Source organism: Mesoplodon bidens (genome assembly GCF_964165515.1).
Source record: "Mesoplodon bidens genome assembly, chromosome: 20".
In the NCBI taxonomy this organism is placed as follows: Eukaryota; Metazoa; Chordata; class Mammalia; order Artiodactyla; family Ziphiidae; genus Mesoplodon; species Mesoplodon bidens.
The window spans coordinates 18,061,104-18,081,524 of NC_138181.1; the positions used below are offsets into that span (position 1 = coordinate 18,061,104).

Below are 20,421 nucleotides of genomic sequence, written 5' to 3' on the forward strand. Positions count from 1 at the left end.
TGCATACATTTAACATGTAATTTTCAGGTAACAATTATTTACCTTAATTTTGTTGACTTTATTAACCAAAAAAAGAGCAAAGAGGACCAAAAATCAGAGCAGAGCCAGAGGAAAAGCAAATAGGAGCAGGGAGAAGAAAATAGGGATAGAGTACTGCTTGTAGCGAAAATAAAGGAGAAGTTCTGGCATAGCCAGAGGGCCAGGGCTCTCCCAGCAGGGACCTCGGAAACTCCTGCCTATGGCCTCAGCTTCAAGTGAGGAGACAGGATGAGATCTCATTTAGGTTCATCCCAGCTCTAAAATTTCATTACTCTGACATACACTTTACTAAGTGTAGCACAAAACGTCATCTACCCAGTATGGGAAAAGGGTAGAAAAGAAACAAAGTGGAATAACTACGAATAACTCTTATAAAGAGGAGAGCAACATCCACTGCCTCTGGCTGGAGGTCTCTTGACCTTTTTAGGGGCACAGACCTGAGATTCTGAAGAAGAACACTGTCCTTCTACCTATAATCACAAAAAGGTACAATTTCAAAGGATTCACTGACAACCTGATGTCTATCATCACCTTTGGTGACAGACTGCTGTCCTGTAGGAGTAACATCACGTGCTTTAAAGCCCCATTAACTTCTTAAGAGGTGTTCCCTGTCAACCTGAGCTGTACTTAATCACTCCTGTATTGTAAGTGGTTATTATGGATACCAACCCAGAGCTTAAGGAGAGGTGAGGGTGCAGGAGGCTCAGGACAAACATGTCATCGGTATGGATTTGATGGGTGTAACAGGGAGGAATTAGACGTTTGGTTTTTCCTTAAATTGAGTTTCTCCCGGGGACTGTGATTCTCCTGGGGATTGATTGCACACTTCATTGTCTCTATTTCTGTATGACTTTCAGATTTTCCTCAGACATCCAAAATACTAAACTTTAATGTTGCAAATGTGTTGACAAAAAAGAGACCCTCCTACGGCTTTCATGGCTGCCTCAAAAATGGTTTTCAGGGAGTGTAACAGTTGCTGAGCCTCGGGAAATGGAAAACCATCCAGCTCTCCTTTGCCTAAGCCACTTCGTGGTTTTAAAGACACGTGTTCCCGTACATTAGAGACTGTCTGAAACTGAGCTGGGCAACTGCAGGAAGGCAGCATAGATTATGACAAAGTTGGGCAGAGGGCAGCTCAATGCAGAGTGGGGGGCTCAGTCCAACCCTCCCGCTCAAACACCAAACCAGCCTTCAATTCTAACACCTACAAAGTAGCTGCATTCTTCATTTTCTCTTTAAGGGGAAAACTACAATTTGAAGTCATCTGCCTATTTTGACTCTATTTTAATAGGTAACTCATTTGCTGACCTAAAGTTTTGGAAAAGCCCAAGCATCCTATCTCTGCCTGAAGAAGTGGGAGGGCTTTAAAACACAAGCTCGGCAGACAGCAGGCTTCCAAAATAGGACTCGCAATGAGGAGTTTGATATTACCCCATATTCAAAACAAGGTCTAATCGTAGTGCAATCACATAAACACTATGCTGTCTCTCCTTTCTAAACCCAAATTTATTTATTTATTTATTTATTTTTTGGCCACACCTCACGGCCTGTGGGAACTTAGTTCCCCGATCAGGGATCAAACCCAGGCCCCAGCAGTGAAAGTGCCAAGTCCTAACCACTGGACCACCAGGGAATTCCCATCTAAACCCAAATTTAGATAAAATGTACTTACTTGATATTAAAGAAAATAGAAAATATATTTAATTTTCAAAGAGAAAAAAAATAAGCTTACTTCTTCAGCTATTTCAGGAGGTTCTTCAGGTAAATCAAGAACCTAAAGAAAAATAAGTATTTAGTAACAGGAATGTAAACAGTTTGAAGAAGAAAAAAATAATCTCAACATGAAGAGTTCCTTTGATATAGTGTTTGGACATATCTATCCTTAATGAAATATTTACTTTTAATATATATTTATAAAACATTTACAGGGCTTCCCTGGTGGCGCAGTGGTTAAGAGTCTGCCTGCCGATGCAGGGGACACGAGTTCGTGCCCCGGTCCGGGAAGATCCCACATGCCGCGGAGCGGCTGGGCCCGTGAGCCATGGCCGCTGAGCCTGCGTGTCCAGAGCCTGTGCTCCGCAACGGGAGAGGCCACAACAGTGAGAGGCCCGCGTACCGCAAAAAAAAAAAAAAAAAAAACCCAAAAAAAAAAAAAAAAAAAAAAAAAAACATTTACAGTGAGAACGAGACTCACTTAATAAACATTTTTGGGTAAGCAACTTTGTGCTAACAGTAGATCATAAAAACAGGATTTGAGATGATAGCTACCAATCTATACACATTTAAAGAACTCCGTGTTTATGATGTTCCAAGACATTATACAAAAATGTACTACTTACAGAAACAGGGTAAATATTAATTAAGTTCAATAAGACCCCCAAATTATTTTGGTTCATACATATACACAGTAAGATGAGTGCATATTTATTTTTCTTCACCAGCATCTTCTAGGGGACTGGATAACCACCATTCACTTTGGTTGCTTTCATGATTTACTCATGTTTCCCTATTTCTGTTAATCTATTAAAAAAACAGATGTACAGACCATTTTCTCTCATTAAAACACTTGTTATGAACAATTTCACCTCACCTCCAGGGATGCTTTTTATTTTTTAATACCATAGATTCCATGTTTTATAACATTTTGTCTAACAAACATTAACTGCATTTATTAAATAAACCATTTGTTTTTCTTTGGTATAAAAAGCATATGTGACAGTCAACCAAAGGTTACCATCAGCATGAGATAATTTGTGCTATTAACAAAAAAGAAAGACTCTTGAAATTTTAATTAGTCCTATGGACTAAATGTTAGACACAGTTCAATGATCTGATTCTTACTCTCAAGCTCCACGAAGGGACCAGGAAAGCTCAGACTGAAAAGCAATATGTTAGAAACTACTTTTAGGGACTGGATAGCCTACTAGCTTTCCCTAAGACTCAATAAAAACAGACTTATTTCAACCTTAACCAGCTCCAAATCATAGTTAACTTAGGGATTAAAGATTTGAGAGAAAAAAAGGAATAAACCTGGGCATCATTCCAAAGTGAACAGTTGCTCACTCATTCCCTAGAAGGGCCGCGGAGAACAGCGATACACTCATGTTAATAATATTAGCCACTCACTAAATATGACTTCATCGTGTCTTAACTACCCATAGGAATATTTCCCTTAGTAAACATAATATTTTTCATTTCTATATAATTTAATTACTTCCTCAAAAGAACTATTTTCTAAATTTATCACCATTTATCTTCCTAGATTCCTTCTAAAGTTTGGCTCAGAACATTAATATTAATATTAAACCGGAGAAGTGACTCTTAATGAAGCTGAAGCTTAATGAATCCAGATGAAGACACCATCTGGATTAAAAGCCAGTCCTAATCTTCCCTCAGTGTAACACTTTCACCCACAGAACAATACTCTTACTGCACACGGATACAGCTCAGTGAGCAGGCATTAAGTAATGAACCTCCTTCTGCATGGGCTGCTCAGCGGGTGGTGAAACTTTGGTTACAGGCTTAGGCAAATTCCGTCTCTTTGCTGCTTCTCTGTTTGATGTTTCAGAAGATGTTTGACTCTCCCTTCCAAGCACCGAATCTTCATCACCCTGGGCAAAAACAAGACAAGTTCTAAAGAGATGCTCTCTATCGACTTTATTCTATTCACAATGGTTATTTCTTTTACCCTGATGGCATTTCAGTAAAAAAAATATAATTAAGTCATTATTAGACCCAGAAATTTAAAGCATTATCTCCTTAGACCAAAAAAAACATGGAACTTAACTAACGTCTCATAGAAACCACCCTGATCCAGCTCTGGGGCTCCCTCTGAGAGTACAAGGCTGAGAGGGACCATTCCATTTTAATTGACCCCTAAGTTTTTCAGTAAGAACAAAGAAGAAAACCTGAATGATATCCTTTCCTCCCTGCAGTAAAGGAAGCAAAGCAGTGCAAGAGATTGTTTCTTAAAAAGTCTGTGAAAATAGAACATGTGTGTAAAAACACAGGTCTCTGCGTGTGACCAGGCAATACTTCCATAGCTGCGTGTGGCCCTAGTACCTTGTTATATATAAATATTTTAGCTCTCAAATTCAAACTTTGATCTTCCATTTGAATTAATCACTTTAGGAGGGATAGGATTTTATTCCAGAAATCTTAAAGATTACTTTTTATTAATATTATCTATTAAAACCTTTTCTTTAGCAAGATAATTCACTTAAATGTCAAAGTCTCAAATATATACTTATTAGTTCAATAATGCCTTTCTTCTATATGTACTGACCTTTGAAAAGTTCTCTTTATCAAACTAAAAATGGGCACCATTTTGGTGGGCTGTTTTCCCCATTCTTTTATCCTAAGAGAATTTGTTGGAAGGAGCATGGGGCATGGGAGTCAAGAAATATTGATACTAGGGCTTCCCTGGTGGCACAGTGGTTGAGAGTCCACCTGCCAATACAGGGGACACGGGTTCGTGCCCCGGTCCGGGAAGATCCCACATGCCACGGAGCGGCTGGGCCCGTGAGCCATGGCCGCTGAGCCTGTGCTCCACAATGGGAGAGGCCACACGGTGAGAGGTCCACGTACCGCAAAAAAAAAAAAAAAAAAAAAAAAAAAGAGATATTGATCCTGAACAATTAACTGGCCAAACTTAAGCCCCCACTGCAAACTAGGGGCTGGATCAGCAATGGGTACATTTTCCTTCCTAGAGTTTCAGGTCATAACACCAACAGTCTACTCGCTCCCTGACTTTCTTTTGTCTCCACTAATTAGGTTAAAATATATAGTAGTAGTACCAAGGAGACATAGCCTAAAAGCAAGGGGCAGAATGACTAATTCACACCGTGACCATTTCAGAAACAAACGTGGCAGGCTAAGGTCAGGCTGGCAATGACTAACATACAAAACCAGCAGAAGACAAACGCAACTCAGAAGTGAAGTCACTACATAGAGTAGTTGCATTTTATGTTGTCGTCTTTCCCATTAATTTTATTACCCACCCTTGATTGTTTTATGACATATTTATCATTAGGAAATGAATACAAACACTCTGCTTCATTGTCAGGATCCTGTTTACCTCTACTGGATCATTTTCTTTACAAAATGGTGAAAGGTGCAATATAAACAGAAAGCAAAACAAAACAAAACAAAAATGTCTTTGGGACAGAAAGGATCTTACACAAAAAGTCTGTGGCCAGTTCTAAAACTGAATTCCTTTATGAATATCCTTTTTTTCTCTGTAAGAAAACTTAACATTGTAAACATCCACTAGCAAATGACAAAATTCATACTTAATGCCAAAGGAAAAAAGAGTCAAAGGTCAACTGGGCTTTAAAAAAATAAAGCCAAACATGATGAATATTATGAGAGCTTATAATACCTTAGAGATCTGAATTCCCTCAAATAAAAGATGTGATTTGGTCAACAGTTTTCTCAAAAACTGCCTTATGTTAGAGCTTTTCGAGGATCTAAGTTATATACTCTTTAGACATCAAAAACCACTTAAACACATGACATACTAATATGCTAAATAAAAACCGATATACAATCATTATAAACAAAGACTCCTAAAAAATAGACTGGACTAATCATTTGCAACTTTTAAAAAATCAATACATGCTAAAGGAAACCTAAGCAATAGCAGAATTCAAAATATAATATTTTCTAACCCCAAGTTTATGACCATTGCTTAACTTCCAGGTTTCACCCGTCATATGATAAAAGCGTTCTTCCAGCTTTTTCAATTTCATTTCCTGTTGTGGTTTTAGAACATTCTCTATGTATCTGCTGGCCTGTTCCAAAAAACATAAATTAGGTGGTGTTACTATACATTAACATTCCTAAGATTTTATTTACATTGTCTATAATGTTGTAAATAAGAACCAAGTAAGAAACGGTGTTTTCACACTCATTCAATTTTGCCAAAAAAGCAACATCCTCCACTTCTGCATCACTCTCTAAAAATTTGCATTCGTGCTTAATGCAAATAAAAACAAATGTTCTACACTTCTGCTTGTATGGCAGTCTACCTATATATCCTTTAATGTGTTTTCAATGCAACAAAAAATTTATGAGGGGCTGGAATACAAAGATGCAGAGGACAAGGCCTTAGACTTCCAAAGCTTAAACCCAAAGCTGTTTGTTCAAGGCATGATGCCTAAGGCATGAACTGGTTTGGAAGAGCATTAATTAAATGTTGCTCGATCATGGTAAAGTAGAAAATATTTTTGGACTCAAAACACACGGAGATTCTGGTTTTAAGATCACAGAGTGAAATTATTTCTGCCTCCCTTGCCTCTTGAAAAATCACCCCAAAACAACCAAGGGAACAAGAAACAGAAACCCTAATTCCATCACCAATGAAAAACAGAGAAACACTATAACCCCCAAACCACTATACATAAGGACAGATAGAGGAATGATAACTGATCTGAGTGAGAAAACTGCAACCTAGGTGCTTGCAAAGGATGACAGCAACAGGAAGCCAGGCGTGCACGCCACAGACTGGAACAGCTCAGGAAGAGAGACACCAGGCTCCCTGGCGGGGACACAGGGTGAGGGGCAGAGCTAATATTGGGGGTGTCGAAGGAAACCATGCATCAGCCAAGTGTCACCAACCTGAGTTCTGGGACTCTAATCAACAGAAGTTGGTAAGAAGCCAGATGAGAAATTCAGGCAATGCTTTATTGGGATTCCTGCTGCAGCACCTGGGAGCGGGAACAAGTAGCAGGTTCCCTTGCTCACTCCCTGGGGTGAGGGGGTGGGGGTGGGTGAGCTGGTCCCTTAAATAGGGTGAGAGGAGGCCTGGAGGGGCGCTTACGTGGCCTGCCCACCCCCATGGTGGTGCTGTGTGCAGGGGTCGTGAGCAGTACCCTGCTTCTGCTCCTGGCACCTCAGGAGAGGCAGTTGGATTTTGGCCTTTTTGTATCTTATTGTTCATAATTTGTCCCAACTGCACAGGCATGCAGTTATTTTTAGTCCCTTATACTTTCTTTGTATTCTGTTGCTTTGTCGAGGGGCAAGAACTGCAGTAAAGGGTCCCAGGTCCCAGCCTGTCTCACAATGAGTTTGTAATGAACCAAGGATTAGGACTATTCCAATTCCTTGCATCTGAGTTTCTTAGAGAAAAGGGGGAAAATTATAAAAAGAGTTATTGGACCCCCAGACCCACTACCCTACCACACATCCAGGCATGAAGGTTTATTCTTTGGGAATATGAATCAGAAAGGATGCTGAGTCACAGATCCAGGCCTAGTAGAGGGCAGGAATGCAAACAAAAACAGAAAGAGCAGGTGAAAACGCACCCACTGGAAGGTGACACTCCCCAGCCCTTCCCAACTTGACTCAGATTGCTGGCAGCCAGGCCTTAACCCCCACCCAACCCCACCCCACCCCCGCACCTGGGAGAATGGAGATGCATTGTCTAGAGGAGGTGAACGGCAAAAGAGAAACACGGAGATACTGACAAAGCTAACTTATTCCTCAGTAACCCTACAGTTAAATCGGTGTCTACCCTACATCAGCAGACAACCCATCAAGCTTTGCTCCCATACACGGAAATTCCAATTAGCTTGATTTTCCTTTTTCTTTGAAGTAAAACACAAAGCTTGATGAAATTCTACAAATACTTACACCATCCGTTAGCTTTTAGTGTATCATTCCTAAACCGAAGGATGGAGCCAAGAATTACCAGATGATTAAGGAAAGCCTCCTGCGAAAAATGGAGACTAGAACTAACAAACAGAAAAAGGGAACGTGAAAAACCACACTGGAATTTTGAGGATAATGGTGCAATACTTCAGAATTCTAATGATTTTCAACCTGTAATTCTATACCAAATCAAACTATCAATCGTGTCGGAGGAGAAAAATCACCTTTTTAGAATCCAAAGACTCAAAAATCTTATGCATCACCAGGCACATGTCTGCCCAGGCTGGGCACTTCACCATGCACACAGATACATTGTGAGATACTGATTTATTAGTTTCCCTTTGTCCAAAGAGAGGAGACAGAGGGTTAAAGTTTTTAGACTTTTGCCAAACAGAAGAATCCCAACCTTTTTTTTTTTGAACCCTCAGGAATTACAGATGCCAATTAGTATATAATTGGCATATAGGTGGAATTACAGTTAACTAATCCATCTCGCATGCAAATCTTTAAAAATGAATAGTAACTTCCACAGGAAATAACATTAAACATTAGAAGCTCAAATATTTACAAGAGAACTTCTTACAAAAGATCTGGCAAGGGGCTTCCCTGGTGGCGCAGTGGTTGAGCGTCCGCCTGCCGATGCAGGGGACACGGGTTTGTGCCCCGGTCCGGGAAGATCCCACATGCCGCGGAGCAGCTAGGCCCATGAGCAATGGCCACTGAGCCTGCGCGTCCGGAGCCTTTGCTCCACAACGTGAGAGGCCCGCGTACCGCAAAAAAAAAAAAAAAAAAAAAGATCTGGCAGGGACACTTTCCTTGCTACTGAATTTAGATCAGGGTAGTTACAAATGTATTGAACAGTAACTACTCCCACCCCCTAACAAATATATAGGCTTTTACTCTTGGGATCTTTTTTCAGCCTTCACTTGTTTACTTAAAAAAGGAATAATTTGCTCACCAGAAAAACAAGTGGTAGATGTCAAAATTTTAATGCCTTTCTACCTAGGCCTTTGTAAAGGGTTTATGTTTAATATTTCGGTAAAAGTCCACAATGAGTCTCCTCTTTTACAAAGGTCAATCATCAATCTGGCAACTGTGCAAATGCTACCTGACATTTCAAGGTCACGAAAATAACTGTTAGATAATCATCCATGGTAAATGCAATTCCTAGCTAGCAAAACCAAACTTGGATGGGATGTAGCAAAAGCAGTGCTCAGAGGTAAAGTTACAGCTGTAAATATCTAATTAAAGAAGAAGAAAAGATATCAAATCATTAACTTTACACCTTAAAAATCTTGAAAAAGAACAAATTAAACCCAAAGCTAGCACACAGCAGCAAATAATAAGGAAGAGATAAACAGAGAATAGAATAGAAAAACAGCAGAACTAAGGAAACCAAAAATTGTTTCTTTAAAACGATCAACAAATTTCAGAAAACTTTAACTTGACTAAGAGAAGACAACTAAAATCAGAAATGAATGTGGGGAATTTACTACCAACCCTACAGCAATAAAAAGGATTATAAAGATGTACAATTGTATGCCATCAAATTAGATATCCAAGATGAAATGGACAAATTCTGAGAAACACACAATTACCTAAACTAACTGACTCAATATGAAATAGGAAATCTCAACAGACCTAACATAAGACTGTGTCAGTAGTTAAAAACCTCCCAACAAAGAAAAGTCCAGGACCAGATGGTTTCACCACTAAATTCTATAAAACCTTTAAAGAAGAATTAGCACCAATCCTTCTCAAACTCTTCCAAAAAACAGACAAGGTGAGAACAGTTCCTAACTCATTCCATGAGGTCAACATTATCCTGATACCAAAGCAAGGCAAAGACACTACAAGAAAATTAAAGACCAATACCCCTTATGAATACAGATGCAAAAATCCTAAACAAAATACTAGCAAACTGATCCAACAGCTTATTGAAAGGAGTATATACCAATGCCACGTGTAATTTATCTCAAAAATGCAAGATAGTTCAACATAAGAAAATCAATTAATGTAATACATATTAATAAAACAAAGGGGGGAAAAAACCACATGATCACCTGAATTGATGAAGAAAAAGCATTTGACAAAATTTAACACTCTTTCATGCTAAAACTATTTAGAAACAAGGAATAGAAGGGAACTTGCTCAACATAACAAGCATCTAGGAAAAAATCCATAGCTAACATCATACTCAATAGTGAAAGATTAAAAGTTTTCTAAGATCAGGAATAAGACAAGGATGCCTACTTTCAACACTACTGTTCAACACTGTTTAAAGTTTTAGCCAGAGTGATAAGGCAAGAAAAAGAAATAAATGACATCACTTTTGGAAATGAGGAAGTAAAACTATCCCTATTCTCAAATGATATGATCTTATACATTAAAAATCCCAAAGAATCCACACACAAAAACCACTAGCGCTAATAAAAAATAAGTAAAATTGCTGCACACAGATCAATATACAAAAATCATTTGTGTTTCTATACACTAGTAATGAAAAATCAAAAAAGAAAATTAAGGAAACAATTGAATTTATAATAGCAGCCAAAAGAATAAAATACTTAGGAATAAATTTAGTCAAGAAGGTGAAAGCTATGTACACTGAAAACTACAAAACATTGTTGGAAGAAATTAAAGACAGAAATAAATGGAAAGACATTGCATGGTTATGGATTGCAAGAATTAATATTAAGATGCCAATACTCCTCGCAGCAAAGAAGACTTAATATCATTAAAATGTCAGTACTACCCAAAGAAATCTCCAGATTTAAGTGCAATCCTTCTCAAAATCCCAAAGCCCTTTTTTGCAGAAATGGAAAGGCCAATCCTCAAATTCATAAGGAATCGCAAGGAGCCTCAACAGCCAAAACAATACTGAAAAAGAAAAACAAAGTGGGATGACTCACACTTCCTGATTTCAAAACTTACTAAAAAACTACAGTAATTAAAATAGTATGGTACTGGCACAAGGACAGATATATATATATATAAAGCAATGGAATAGAAGTGAGGGCCCAGAAATAAACCCATATATCTATGGCCAATTGATTTTCAACAAGGGTGCCAAGACCATTCAATGGGGAAAGAATAGTTTCTTTAACAAATGCTGTTGGGACAACTAGATATCCACATGAAAAAGAATGAAATTGGACTCCCATCTCACACCATACACAAAAGCTAACTCAAAGTAGGTTAATAACCTAAATATAAAAATAAAACTATACACTCTTGGAAGAAAATATAGGGGTAAATTTTCATGACTTTGGATTTGGCAATGGATTCTTAAATATGACACCAAAAGCATGAGCAACAAAAAAAATAAAAGATAACTAGACTTCATCAAAACTAAAAACACTTTTGTGCATCAAAGGACAATAACAAAAAAGTGAAAAGCAATCCACAGAATGGGAGATAATACTCACAAATCAGATATCTGATAAGAGTTTAGTATCCAGAATATATAAAGAACTCCTATAATTCAACAACAGAAAGACAAACAACCCAATTTAAAAACAGTCAAAGAACTTAAACAGACATTTCTCCAGAGAAGATATACAAATGTCCAACAAGTACGTGAAAAGGATTTCAACATCATTAGTCAACAGGGAAATGCAAATCAAAACCACAATGTGATACCACTTCGTATGCATTATGATGAGTACTGGGGGCGGTGAGGGGTGGAAATAATAAATGTTGGTGAGGATGCAGAGAAACTGGGACACTCAGAAACTGCTGGTGGGCATACAAAATGGTATAGCCAGTGTGGAAAATAGTTCAGCAATTCCTCAAAAAGTTAAAATATAGAATTACCATATGACCTAGCAATCCCATTTCTATGTATATACCCCAAAGAATTGAAAACAGGTATTCAAATACTTGCACAAAAATATTCACAGCAGCACGATTCACAATAGCCAAAAGGTGAAAACAACCTAAATGTCTATCAGTGAATGGATAAACAAATTCTGATCCGTCCATACAATGGAATATGACTCAGCCATAAAAAGGAAAGAAGTACTGATATATGCTATATGGATGAGCCCCAGAACACACTATGCAAGTGAAAGAAGCCAGACACAAATGGTCACATGTTATATGATTCCACTTGTATGAAATATTCAGAATAGATAAATCCATACAAACAGAAAGCAGATGTTGGTTACCAAAGGATGGAAAAAGTGGGGAATGGGGAAATAACTGTTTAGTGGGTATGGGGTTTTCTTCTGCAGTGAAGAAAATGTTTTGGAACTAGACAGGGGTAGTGGTTGCACAACATTGTGAATATTCTAATTGCCACTGAATTATACACTTTAAGATAGTCATGTCATGAGAATTTGACCTCAATAATAAAAAAATCTGAACACAAACACATAAAGCAACAGACCTAAATTTAAAATGCCCCAGACATTTTTGTATTCCCTTTATATACTCTCCGAAATGTATGCTTTACCTTTTCACCCTGTGCCTCTTGCTGTTTTTTCCTCACAAGTTTTTGCCTTTTCTCATTCTTCTCGTCTTCTTCTAAGACATCAAAACATATAAGTACTTTTTAATTCCCAAGTATCAGTACGTTGAATGTTATTTTCTCTGACAATCTTCTGCAGATCTTCACATTTTGGGAGAGAAAAGCCTTCAAAAAACAGACTGTATTTTTCAAATAATGAAAATGAGATACATGCAGACAGCTGAAACCAGGAAATCTGCAAGAAACTTCTTTCTGTAAGAAAAGGTCTATTCTGAAAACTAAAATTCTCTGACATGTATTGTATGTTACAGTTTTGGTGAGGAGACTTCAAGAATAATGATGGGGCTTCCCTGGTGGCACAGTGGTTAAGAATCCACCTGCCAAGCCTGGGAACACGGGTTCGAGCCCTGGTCCAGGAAGATCCCACATGCCACGGAGCAACTAAGCCCATGCACCAGAACTACTGAGCCTGCGCTCTAGAGCCCACGAGCCACAACTACTGAGCCCATGCCACAACTACTAAAGCCCAAGCGTCTAGAGCCTGGGCTCCACAACAAGAGAAGCCACCGCAATGAGAAGCCTGCACACCGCAACAAAGAGTAGCCCTGCTCACCCCAACTAGAGAAAGCCCGCGTGCAGCAATGAAGACCCAATGCAGCCATAAATAAATAAATAAAATTTAAATAAATAAATAAACAGTAAAACAGAACATAATGCACCAAATTCACTATTGGCAAGCTTCTTTCTAATAGGATATAAGAATGTAGACATTAGTTTCAGGATTTACCTGTTCTGAGGTGAACTACAATATTGTTTTTTGTTTTGTTTTGTTTTTTTAATAAATTTATTTACTTATTTATTTTTGGCTATGTTGGGTCTTCGTTGCTGCATGCAGGCTTTCTCTAGTTGCAGTGAGAGGAGGCTACTCTTTGTTGCGGTGCGCGGGCTCTAGGCACACAGGCTCAGTAGTTGTGGCTTAGTTGCTCTGTCATGTGGGATCTTCCCGGACCAGGGTTCGAACCCGTGTCCCCTGCATTGGCAGGTGGATTCTTAACCACTGCACCACCAGGGAAGTCACTACAATATTGTTTTAAAAGGCTTCTAACACAAACTTTTACTTCCCACAAAAACAAAACAAAAATAAGAACAAGCATGGTTTCCTAAAATTAAGAGCACTTAACTATACATTCAATATAAGTGCGTAAATAAAAACTGCCAGAATGGAATGAAAAATAAATTATCTTTAACTCTTAATCTTAATGATAGATATATTTACCATTTGTAGAACAGTTTACAAGCTGTACATACCAAACAGCAGTTAAGCTGCACAAACACACAATTTAAAATTAGCGAACGTGCAGAAATGCTATAGTTTCAAATGTATATACAAGAAAAAAGTATAATTTCTCATAAAAATATTGGGATTTATAGCCTATCCAAAATTGTAACTAAAGTTGTAATGATTACTCTACCTTGAAATTACACAGCACAAATTAATGGTAAAATGATTCTTACTGTGCAAAGTTCTAGAATAAATAAAGGAAAGAAATTTCGGTAGAAAAGTATAAAAGGGTAGCATAAACAATAAACTTACCTTTCAGATAAACTTGGGAAGATTTAAACGAGTTAACCCATGAGGTAGTCACAGAAATAATTAATGTAAGGAGAGTAAGCAGTAAGAAAATCCGGCCACACAGCAAAATTAGATCTTTGATTCCTTATAAAGGTTAAAAAAAAATACAATTAAAATTCAAAACATTTTTCTTGATACTAGGTATTAACACATTAGAAGATCATTTGTACTAGAAAAGTACAGTAAAAGTTAAGGTACACAATTGTCTTAAAATTTTTCATATAGTCTCCTTTGGGTGCCAAAATTCATAATGACTGCCATTACCAGAGCAAGTTTTCAGAAAATGATTCTAGAACATCTTATGTCTCAGGAATATAAGTAGAATTCGAGTGATTGGCTACATTATAAATATATGACTATCAACAATGCATAAATTCTGGTTTCCCTTCTTCCCAGAGAAGGGAAGAAAATTATCCACATAATTGGGAATTAAATCGTGATGGTATCATCTTATCAAATTCTAGTTCTATTTAAAAACAGTCACTCTCACTGAAACAGCAAATTCTTATTTCTGACAGTTAAATTATACAACTCTGTACTTCTCTATTTCTCAATATTTATTCTATCATATGTAAATAAAATTACTAGATACATGTTTGCCTAGAAAAAAAGTAAAAAACTTGGTTTTGTATTACCTTAAGAACAAGATGAAAATTAATGAGCAGAAATGTAACAAGTACCTACTTTGTGTAATACAGCTTGCCAAATGGTGAGGGAGTGTAGATATAAAGTAGTATAAAAAATGGTTTCTACCCTCCAGGAATTTTTAGTTTTGTTTTATAATTCTCAAAAGTTACCAGGCAGACGTACAGAGGAACCATCTTACCAATGTGATGGGGGCTGGCAGTTAGTCAATTAACTGAAAATTAAAGAAGGAATTATATATACAGACTTAATTTTTAACTGAAAACAGATACATATATATATATCATCCTTTTTTTAAAAAAAAATCAGTTTAAAGTTGTTTAGCGAAGGTTTTTTTTTTTTTCTTTTGAATTACGGCCCTTCCAACCTTTGCCAGCATTACTACTGATTCAGGTATTGCTCAATATGCCACATGATTAAATCTCAGGTAACTATGGTCATTTCAAAAGTAATCTGACACAGAGTATTGGTATTTAGAGAAACCGTTGTGTTATAGGATTTATGTTCCATATATTACTTTTTGTTCTAGCAAGCAAGCAATTTCAAATGTCATATGGGAATACAAAAGAACTAGATTAATGTGTGCACCTCTCAATTAGAAATTTTTTTTTTCTTTTTTTTTTTTTTTCTTTTTTTCCCTTTTTCTCCCTTGCGGTACGTGGGCCTCTCACTGTTGTGGCCTCTCCCGTTGCGGAGCACAGGCTCCAGACGCGCAGGCCCAGCGGCCATGGCTCACAGGCCCAGCCGCTCCGCGGCATGTGGGATCCCCCCAGACCGGGGCACGAACCCGTGTCCCCTGCATCGGCAGGCGGACCCTCAACCACTGCGCCACCAGGGAAGCCCCAGAAATTTTTATAAGTAAGTTGAGGTGTTTTGTTTTGCGTTGTTTATACCTATTCTCAAGAGCCCATATGCAGGGCACTTCAAAGGATAACAAACATGAGGAACCAGCATTAAAGTATTTAGCTTAAGTACAAGTAAAAATGTATCAGCAATGAAGGCCTTTACAGAGTAGAAAAAGACAGGTGAACATTTTTCAATACATGTCCAAAAATATAGCCCAGGTGAATGAACACTCCTCCTCCCTTTGGTAATTCAATAGGAGGAAGAGGAGGGGAGAAGGAAGAGGAGGGGAGAAGGGAGAGGAGGGGAGGAGGGGAGGAGGGGGAGGAGGGGAGGAGGGGGAGGGGGAAGGAGGGGAGGAGGGGAGAGGGAGGAGGGGGAGGGGGAGGAGGGGGAGGAGGGGAGGAGGGGGAGGAGGGGAGGAGGGGGAGGAGGGGAGGAGGGGGAGGAGGGGAGGAGGGGGAGGAGGGGTCTCTGCTCTCAGGAAGTATATTCCCCTGTGGTCAGAGCTGATCATGTGAACAGATCTCCTTCTACAACCCTGGGTAAACATCTTCTCATTGACTAGTGACTCAAATATTAGTGCAAAAGTAGAAGATTCTAGATGAGCAGCGTAAGGGTGAATTCCTTAAGGTAAGGGAGCAGGTAAATTCTGGAATAAGTGTGAGTTTAACATTTCTGTATATCATCTGGATAAAGGTCTTGTTAGATTCCAATACTGCTTGAGACTTCTGGAGAATCTCTGTAGATTTTATAAAAAGCATTTTATTTTAATTTCTTATTTCAAGCAACATTCTGGGTACCTGACTTCTTGGGGATGGGGAGAAAGAGAGGAAATATACAAGCTCGGTTTCATCACGGTCTCTAATTTTAGGACTGAGTTTAGGGAGGGAAACAGACATGTAAACTGATCAATAATATGTCCAAAAATGAACTGATTCTCCACTGGTCCACCAGTTTCCTCTCAGTTTTTCCTTTATCACTGGCACCACCAACGACTTGCGGTTGTTCAACTCCACATATAGGAGCCATCCCTGAATCTCTCCTTTCCCTCACCCGAATCATTAATCCATCAACAAATCCTAGTTGGCTAATATCCCAAATCTGTGCACATTTCACCTCCTCTGTTATCCTAGTCAGGCCAACCATCAAACAATCATCACGACTTCCCTACTTCAGAAGCCTATGCCTCACTGCTTCCACTGCAGCTTCCTTGCAAAACATTCTGCACACAGAACCCAGTGACCTGTTTTAAAACCTTAGGTAAGTCCCTTAACCTCCCTATATCTCAGTTTCCTCAACTGTAAAAAAGGGATTATAATAGTACCCACCCTCTATGACTGTAAAGCAGATTAGATGAGATAATGAATAAACACTTAGACTTTGGTTTACAGTAAGTGCTCAATGAATGTTTCTATCTTGAGCCAGTCTCCCTCTTAGTCTCCTTGGTCCAGCCTCAATTTTCTTCATCCTTTTCCTCCAAACACATCACAGTTCCTTTGTCTGGAATGTTTTCTCCCGGCTTTTCAAAGTGGTGGTTCCTACCATCATTTAAATCTCTGCTTAAATTCCTCAGTAGGCCTACATCACATCAACCTGTTTATTTCCTCTTGAGCATTCAACACAATTTGAAAGTCGTGCATATACTTGTTCCTGTGCTTTCTGCCTCAGTCCCCTTTCACGCAAAACCTCACCAGACCTGGAGAGACTTTTTGCGCCAAGGGGAGTCGGCCGCGCCAGAGGGAGTCGGCCGCGCCAAAGGGAGTCGACCTCCCCAAGGTGAGTCGGCCTCACCAAGGCGGCGGAAGTCTCGCTCCCCGCAAGGACCCGCGCCGGAAAAGGGAGGCAGGCGCGGTGCAGCCTGGGAATCGTAGTCAAAGCTGCCTAGAGGGGACGCGGCTGGGAAACGGAAATTCTACGCAACGTTCACGGGACCGTCACCTGGGTATGAGCACCAAGAGGGAAAAGCCAACACTTACCCAGATCTGGGATCCCACGTTGGAGCTCCAAACACAAGAGCGGGAGAGCAGCAAGGAGGAAAACGCCAACAACGCCACGAGAAGCCATAGTGGCGGGCGCCCCGCTTCCGGGCGGAAGGCCCGCCCCTTCCGGTTGCTCCTCCCTTGGAAGGTGGAGTGGAGGAACCCTGCCTAAGGGAGGAATTTGGGGAGACAGCTAGACCCTAAAGCCAGGTCGTTGGTCGGACTGAGATAAGACCAGGTTTTTGAACTCATAATCTGTAGCCTTAGAACAAATGCAGGTCACCTCCTCAAGTCACGTGATGTCCAGGGGAGACGGCCTTGCTGGTGCCCGTCTAACCAAGTTCTATGAAAGCAAAACGTGGGCTCCAGTGAGGCTGGCTGCACCTGCGTCTTTGGCCATGGGATTCTGGAGACTGAGAAAGAGCTGAAGAATAAAATGAGGGGCTTCCCTGGGGGCACAGTGGTTGAGAATCCGCCTGCCAAAGCAGGGGACAGGGGTTCGAGCCCTGGTCCGGGAGGATCCCACATGCCGCGGAGCAACAAAGCCCGTGCACCAGAACTACTGAGCCTGCGCTCTAGAGCCCGCAAGCCACAACTACTGAGCCCCTGTGCCACAACTACTGAAGCCCGCAAGCCTAGAGCCCATGCTCTGCAACGAGAGAAGCCACCGCAATGAGAAGCCCATGCACCGCAACGAAGAGTGGCCCCCGCTCGCTGCAACTAGAGAAAGCCCGTGCGCAGCAACAAAGACCCAACATAGCCAAAAAAAAAAAGTAAAATGAACCTGAAGAGAAAGCGTACTGGGTGTTGACGCTGTTGGGGGCAGCCTGGCCCCTGGGCCTTGTGTCCGTAGTGGGTGATTGTGGGCTTTTGGGTCAGACAACTGAGCATCACTCTCTGCTGAAGCACCTTCTTTATCACTGTAACGATCCCTGGCCCCTTTCATGTCTCTAGTACCTGTGGGAAGATGACTCAGAAGTGGGGCCTGGCACCTACTCCTGGAGACCCACTACCCCTTGCTCCACTCCTCGTTAGTTTTGCCAGCAGGTGTTACTGTTAATGACTTAACTCAGCCTCACAGTTCTATTACCTCATTGCCATCCCATGATACACCTCTGGTGCTTCTGCCAACCTGCAACGCAATTAAGCTACAGAGATCATCACGATTTGCAAGATTTCTTGCTTGAAAATTCATTTTCTGACCTAGCCATCAATTTTCCCACCCTTCAGTTTACTTCAGCTAACATTTATTGAGCCCCACAATTTGGTACAGAAGGACTCCTGGAGACACAAATATGTGTAAGTTACTGAATTTGTCCTCAAGAAGCTCAGAAAGTCAGTTTAGTGGGAAAGAGCCCTGTAAACAGATATATACAGTGCCTGAGTGTTGTGATTCGCATGCGCACAGGGGTCTGTGGAACCCTATCCCCAGCGAGGGCTTGAATGTTTTCCTGAAGGAAACCATGCCCAAATTGTGCGGTAAAGTTTAGGAATTGGGGAAGGGGGCAAAAGGAAGAATGGGATTGCAAATTTAGGAAACTGTGAATGCAGAGGAACAAGCAGCAGTTTAAAATACTGCAGTTCCACGTTTGAGTGGAGGTGCATTAAGGTAGTTTGGAGCTTGGACCAGAGAGGGCTTGGCTTTGTGCGTAGGCTAAGAACTTTATCCTGGAAGTGAAGTTGCAAGATATGAGGGCAAAATCTCAAAATCAGTCGAGGTGAAGTAATACAAATTCTAACATGACATACCAATTAAATAATTAACTATATTGACTCATTCAGAGGTTCTCGTCTACGTGAAGACAGGAAAGAAAGGAAGTTCTTCACCTCTTAAACGTCTTCATTTTGGTATGATTTCCTCCTTCAGGTATTTTTCTGCCTCTTTCTATATTCCTAGTATAATCTGTTGACACCAGTGAATCTCTGTCAGGTCAATAAAGTGGCGGCTCCCACGTACTCCAGATTTGCATGGGGTCTTACACATTTCCCAAACTTTGTTGATTGTGAAGTCTCTTCACTGCATTTATCTACTCTTACCCCCCTCCCCAAGACCACCAAAATAACCTATTCATCTAAAACCAAGTTTCTCACTTACTGATTTAAGGGAGAACACTGTTGTGACATAATCTTTGTAGTGACTCAGAGGGGAAGTCAAGGGTGATTTTTATAGGGTTTTTGGAGTCTAGATTGGAGTAGTTTAAGGTGGCCTTTTCGATGTGGGGATCTTACTGGGATTGGACATAGTACATGGTATAATCGTTTAGGGCTGCTGGACACAGCAAGATGAGGGACTTGAAGTCAGATGTGGCCCCTTTTTGATAAGAAAGGGCATTTGCCCAGTTAAGTGATCAATTCAACTTCTCAGTGCCTGAGAGGGAAGCTTTTTATCCAGATTAGCAACCTGTTGTTCAGATGAATGGATTTTCAGGAAGCTTCTAAAGCTAACAATGAAATTATGTACTGATTTACAGCCTGTCCTTGTTGGCAAGAATTTCCTGGAACAAACAGTAAAGTTATGTTGATTTAAGGTCATAGTTCTCAGTGATCATAATTAAGCCATGGGTTATAGATGGCTCAGTTCTCACAATAAAATCTTATGAATACCTTGAATACTGTATAAGAGGAAGGGACTTTTAAATCTTGATAGTTTATATTAAATCATTTTCTATTAACATTCTTCAGATACAAATTTCACATTTTTTTAAATTTAAGAAGTGTTGCTACTTGTTTTCTTTATGTATAAAGAAATAGGATTGTCAACACATTTTTAATTTACTTTTGGCTGCACTGGGTCTTCGTTGCTGCACACGGGCTTTCTCTAGTTACGGCGAATGGGGGCTACTCTTTGTTGCGGTGCAGGGGCGCCTCATTGCGGTGGCTTCTCTTGTGGCAGAGCACGGGCTCTACGTGCACGGGCTTCAGTAGTTGTGGCACGCGGGCTCAGTATTTGTGGCTCACGGGCTCTAGAGCACAGGCTCAGTAGTTGTGGCACACGGGCTTAGTTGCTCCGTGGCATGTGGGATCTTTCTGGACCAGGGATCAAACCCATATCCCCTGCATTGGCAGGCGGATTCTTAACCACTGTGCCATGAGGGAAGTCCCACATTTTTATTTATTTATTTATTTATTTATTTATTTATTTATTTGGTTGTGCAGGT

The 20,421-nt window shown here is 40.1% G+C and overlaps 1 protein-coding gene across 3 annotated transcripts in view; it reads right to left on the bottom strand.

Annotated features, from left to right (window-relative positions):
• Positions 1-17,374, bottom strand: part of UBXN8 (UBX domain protein 8) — a 43,389-nt gene extending 26,015 nt beyond the window's left edge. For all 3 annotated transcript variants that reach the window (XR_014014137.1, XR_014014138.1, XM_081221224.1), the window contains exons 1-6: positions 17,261-17,374; positions 13,755-13,877; positions 12,146-12,216; positions 5,709-5,831; positions 3,513-3,650; positions 1,772-1,813 (exon numbers count right to left, since the gene is read on the bottom strand). Coding sequence is in view for 1 of the 3 variants with exons in the window: in XM_081221224.1 (XP_081077350.1) it covers positions 1,772-1,813; positions 3,513-3,650; positions 5,709-5,831; positions 12,146-12,216; positions 13,755-13,877; positions 17,261-17,348 (585 nt within the window). In the remaining 2 variants the exon portion in view is untranslated. The remainder of the gene's footprint in view (positions 1-1,771; positions 1,814-3,512; positions 3,651-5,708; positions 5,832-12,145; positions 12,217-13,754; positions 13,878-17,260) is intronic.
• Between the last annotated feature and the right edge of the window lie 3,047 nt (positions 17,375-20,421).